The following is a 4,773-nucleotide window of genomic DNA, read 5'->3' as shown; positions in this document are numbered from 1 at the left end:
GGGCCCAGTGAGAAGTTTGGTTCATAAATTCTTAACGTGCATTTATCATTTCCTCCTCACAGGCTACGTAAGAGTTACTTCCATTGAAACGCAACGAGGGTCGCTGCTCCAATTCTTCACAGGCTCATTGGCACAAGGATAGGATCCTGCTCAGGAATTTGCCAGATGCGTCCATGAAACCTGCCCGGCTGTGTCCGCCCTGGGCTCCTGCCCAAGCGTCGGCGGAGGCGGGCCCAGTAGGCGGGGCGATGGCGCGCGTGCATCCGGGCGCTCGCCCACGTCCCCGCGGCGGCCCGGGGTGCGGACTCCGCCCTGCACCGTCCCGCCCCCCGCGGCGGCGCCTGGGGACGTGTGTGTGTCACGTCAGCCTCGCTTGGAGCCGGGCTGCCCTAGCCCAGCAATGCGTGTCGCTGAAGCCCCCCCGAGCGTGTTCGCGTCCCCGCCGGGGGGTGGGCGCGCGGCGCTTCGCTTACCTTATCCGTCCATGCACACGGGGCTCACGGCCAGCCGGGTGAGGAGCCGGGCACATCGCTTGTAGTCTGCGGTGGGAACGAGCCAGAACCCGCCGGTTACCACAGTGGCCCCCGGTATCAGCTTTCTCACGCGCGGCCGCTGCCCGAGCCACGTTGTTTCTTTAAAGACCCCGAATTCCCTGGGAGCGACATGGACACTGTCCTCTGCCACCGGGAGCCCTAAGTTGGTGATGGGATGACTGCTCGGATTTCAGGGGGGGCTGTGGGGGAGGGGCCGGTGCAGGCTGCCGTCTCCGCGCGCTGGGGCCCAAGGAAGTGGATGCGTTGGCTTCCTTGTAGGTCACATGCAGGCTGAGTCCCCTCGACTTTATCATAACACAAAGCCTTCCATAAACACTCCAGAGAAAGCGGAGCGCGGGCCCTACGCAGCCCGCCGAGCGGCCCGCCCCGACCCTGCCAGCTGCACTCAGACCGCGGGGCCTCGGGCCCCGGTCACGGCCCGGCTGCCCTTGACTGTTCAAGCCACGGGAGGCCACGAAATGGTGCAGGGCTCCTGGACCGAAATGAAACCCCAGGCGAGTGCAACCGCCAGCAATGAGCCGGACCAGCTGCGGCTGCTCCCGCACGGGCGCCCAGGGCTCGGGCTCCTGCAGCCGCCCTCCCGGCAAGGCCCCCTGTGCGGGCGCTGCCACCCGGGCCACGCCGCCTCCGGCCCAAATGCCCTGGCGCCTCACTTCTGCAGGCTTGATGCGCTGGCCGGGGGGGCACCCAAAGCCGTGCCCTTCCCCCAGCACTGGAGCACAAAGGCTCCGCCGCCCTGCAGCCCAACCTCCCAGGAGCCCGGGGCTGCCCCCGGCCCCGGCCCCCACCGCCCCTGACGCACCGAGAGCTGCATTTGGGCCCCGTCTGAGGAGCCTCCGCTGTGGGTGGCCTGGCACCGGGGGTCAGGCGGTGCCCGAGCGGGCGCACAGCCTCGAAGGGTCGGCAGGGCACGGGGCAGTGCTGGCCGCGCGGACGGCGAGTGTGGGCCGAGCTCCTCCCCCGAGGGGAGGGTTAGGGATCCTGGCCCCGGAGGCCACCTCGGAGCCGCGGGCCTAGTGTTGTAAGGCAACGCTCAGGGGCAACATGTGGACACAGACAATAAAGCGAGGCGGCTCTCTGGCCTCGGGAAGCAGGTTAATAATTCGCAAACAGCAGGTGAGTCTCGAGAAGGAAGGGCAGGAGTGCGTGTGCCAAGTCCAGATGGCAGGGACGCGAGGGTGGCGGCGGGCTCGGGCCGGTAAGACCTCGGGCGGGGCCCTGTGGGACCCTGTGCTGCCCGCCCTGGGATCCCCGCCCCCGTGAGCCGGGCGAGCGTGCCAGTGGCCTGGACGAGCAGCACCTCGGGACACCTGCTGTCACGGGGGTAGCTGCTGGCGACGCGGCACAAACTTGCGCTCAGGGAAAGTGGCTTTTTTGTGAAAGCAGGACTGGCAGGTCTGCTCTGTGTCCCCCGCTCAGCCCTGAGAGCAGCTGGCGAGACCCGGGGATCTGCAAACACCCCTCCCTGGGTCATAAGTGAAACCTGTACTTCCTCAAAAAAAAACCCATGTGGGGCTCTAGCAGATGTCACTTGTCCTGATACGTGACTTATCACCATTGTATGTGTCATGAAAAGCACAAGAAGCCAATTTTGAGGAAATAAAACACGAGTTGTCATGGATAAGCCGCCAGGAAGTCACAGCTGGCTCCACGCGCAGAAGGGCAGGTCTGCGCTTTCAAGTTAGTGATGGAGCCGACCAGGAGGGCGGAATTTTGAGACGGCAACTTAATCGTGGGCGGCGAGGGTGTGAGTCGCCTACAGACGCGAGCCTCGGGCGGCCCAGGCCCCCGGCTCCTCTCGCCCCGGGGGGCAGCGGCCACTCAGCCCCCCACTCTCCCGTCCCGTCTGATTGTCACAGACAGAACCAGGAGGGGGCACCCACCCGAGCGCTGTTCCTCGCCATAAAGCACTACTTTTAAGTTCGGCCCCCTGGCCCTGGCTCCGTGCAAATGAGGGGACTGGTGTGCGGAGGGCAGGACACCCAGTTAGGCAGGAGGATGTGGGAACCGCCCCGCCTGCCCCCTGCGCCCGACGCAGCTCGGCCCCGACACTTACACGCTGGGACGGTACAGTCTCTGGTGTTGTGGTAGAGCCTGTGAAAGTGTTTGCTGCACTTGGGGCTGAAGTACAGAGGCCCTGGAAGGTGGAAGCAGAGGCAGGTCGTGAGGGCTCCCGGGACACACGGACGGGCCGGGCGCGGGCGGAGGGCTGAGGGGAGAGCCTACCTGTAAGATGCTTTAAAAACTTGTCCTTCATCCTCAGATCCCGAGGAACGATTTCTGTTTGAGGGGAGAGAAACGAGTCCCTGTGATGCCTGGAAGAGGCGTTCGTCCTGCGTGACCCTAAGCGGGGGCTGGGGGCACTCACTGGGGAGCCAGCGTCGCCACAGCGACGGACCAAGCAGCAGCCCGGCCCCTCGCCTGTCGGACGTGGCGCCACGTGGACGCCGTCACCAGCGGTGCGGTCCCTCCACGTGGAGGTGACGGCTCACGAGGCTCCGACAGCCTGTCTCACGTCCACAGGACACAGACGGTGCCCGTGGAGTTACGGGGTGAAGGAAGTCGCGTGTGTGGTGGCTTTTTGACAGCTTCCAGTGAATAAATCACATTGAGACACATTCATCTCAAAGAGCTCAGGAATTAAACCCCACAACTTCTCAAAGTCCTAGAAAGATAGCCTCATCCTTCCAACAGAACACGGGCTATAGGATTTCACATTTTTCCGAGTACAGAGTGAGAAAATGGGCACAATGTCTTCCAACCGCCCTCTGTGGACGCTGGCCGCCGTGACCCCTGGGGACGCCCCTTCCCGGCAGACACACAGCCCGGCGGGTGCGCGGTGGCCGGCGCGGCCCCCGGCTCCTGCCTGGTTGGCCTTCACAGTCGCCAGGTCATTTCTCACTCCCCTGCTCCAGACCAGCACCGCGCCCGGGCTGGGCTGTACTGTGTGGCCGCCCAGCCCAGCTCGGCCGCCTCGCTCCGCCCACGCCAGCGTCAGACGGGCCGGGCGCCGGTCTTCGCTGACCCCCAACTGCAGCCCCTCTACCTACAACTGACCCTCTGCTGCGTGACCTGACTGTGTCAGGGGAGCAGGGAGGGTTGCCTGCTTTCCTGGGAAGCTCCCCTGGGGCGCCCCGCGAGGCTCTGCGAGGGGGGCTGGGCCGCTTCTGTCTCAGCCGAAGCTGCTGGAGGAAAGTATTTCCATTTCCATTTCCAAAACAACGGGGCACAGATCCCTGCGGAAGCTGCCGGCCTCAGCAGCAGCCGGCGTCTGGGGAGCGGGCTGGGGGTGGCTGTCCGCGAGGCGTCCTTCATGGACGTCCTGTTTTCTTCTTTTATAAACAATCGAAAGGGATTTGCCTTTTCGAAACATTTTCTCAAAGACCCTTCTATCTCCAAGCAAACGGGAGCTCCTGGTCCCAGGGCGGCGCGCACTCACCCGCTCGCTGCTCCTCGGGGTCCAGCCCGTAGTCCGAGGCCTCCCTGCGGCCCGGGGCGGCGTCCTGCGGGCCCGGGGGCTGCAGCCGCTTGGACTCCCCCGAGTGGTACCTCTTGAGCTCCTGCATGATCTCCACGATGAGCCGCAGCAGCGTCTGCCTGTCCGCCGCCTCCCGGGGCTCCGCGACTCCCCGGCCGGGCCCCGCCGCGCCCAGGACGAGCAGCAGCGCCAGGAGGAGGGGTCGCCCGGGCCCGCGCATCGTGCGCTCGGCAGGCCGGCGGGGGGTCCGCGCGCCCGGAGCTCGCTGGCTGGAGGGACGAGCTGCGGGGGAACCGGGAGGAAAGTCGGCGGGCTAGCGGGGCGGGGCGGGGCGGGCGGCGGGGAGCGTGCAGGAGCCACGGCCGGGGACGGCCGCCGATCCCCTCCGGCCCCCGCGGACCCCGAGCAGGGGCGCCCCGCCGCGGCCCCGTCTCTCGAGTCCCTGCGGGGCGCTGGGTGGGGTCTCGCGGGGACCCCAACCGAGTTTTCACACGCGGCTGCCGAGGTCGGCGCCTGCCCTGCGCGCCCGGGCCGGGCGGCCTCACCTTCCGCGGCCGCGTCCCGCCCCCGCCCCGGAACTTGCACCCAACGGCACATCCCGCGTGGGGAGCGCGGGGCGTCCGCGCAACTTTCTTTAACCTTCACAAGCCGCGTCTGGAGGGTCCGTCCCTCCGAGGAGGCAGCCGCGCGCCCGGCCCGGCGGCTGTGCTCAAGTTTCCAGCCTTTGTGTGGCGCTCGTCC

At 66.7% G+C, this 4,773-nt stretch overlaps 1 protein-coding gene across 1 annotated transcript; it reads right to left on the bottom strand.

Annotated features, from left to right (window-relative positions):
* Positions 1 to 474: 474 nt before the first annotated feature.
* Positions 475 to 4,252, bottom strand: ALKAL2 (ALK and LTK ligand 2). Its single transcript, XM_054566729.1, has 4 exons — positions 3,994 to 4,252; positions 2,781 to 2,834; positions 2,611 to 2,691; positions 475 to 539 (listed from the first exon to the last, which is right to left on the bottom strand). Exons 1-4 carry the CDS (start codon positions 4,250 to 4,252, stop codon positions 475 to 477), a joined length of 459 nt encoding a protein of 152 aa, XP_054422704.1.
* Between the last annotated feature and the right edge of the window lie 521 nt (positions 4,253 to 4,773).

Source organism: Pteronotus mesoamericanus, unplaced genomic scaffold, assembly GCF_021234165.1.
Source record: "Pteronotus mesoamericanus isolate MK-2021 breed Mesoamerican mustached bat unplaced genomic scaffold, CSHL_Meso_final contig_101, whole genome shotgun sequence".
Taxonomy (NCBI): Eukaryota; Metazoa; Chordata; class Mammalia; order Chiroptera; family Mormoopidae; genus Pteronotus; species Pteronotus mesoamericanus.
This window is presented reverse-complemented; position numbering and strand designations above follow the sequence as displayed.

Coding starts and splice junctions, on each gene's coding strand:
- ALKAL2 (XM_054566729.1), bottom strand. CDS start 4,252: ATGCGCGGGCCCGGGCGACCCCTCCTCCTGGCGCTGCTGCTCGTCCTG. Junction 2,835..3,993: donor CCCCGAGGAGCAGCGAGCGG/GTGAGTGCGCGC, acceptor CCCCTCAAACAG/AAATCGTTCCTCGGGATCTG. Junction 2,692..2,780: donor GTTTTTAAAGCATCTTACAG/GTAGGCTCTCCC, acceptor TCCACCTTCCAG/GGCCTCTGTACTTCAGCCCC.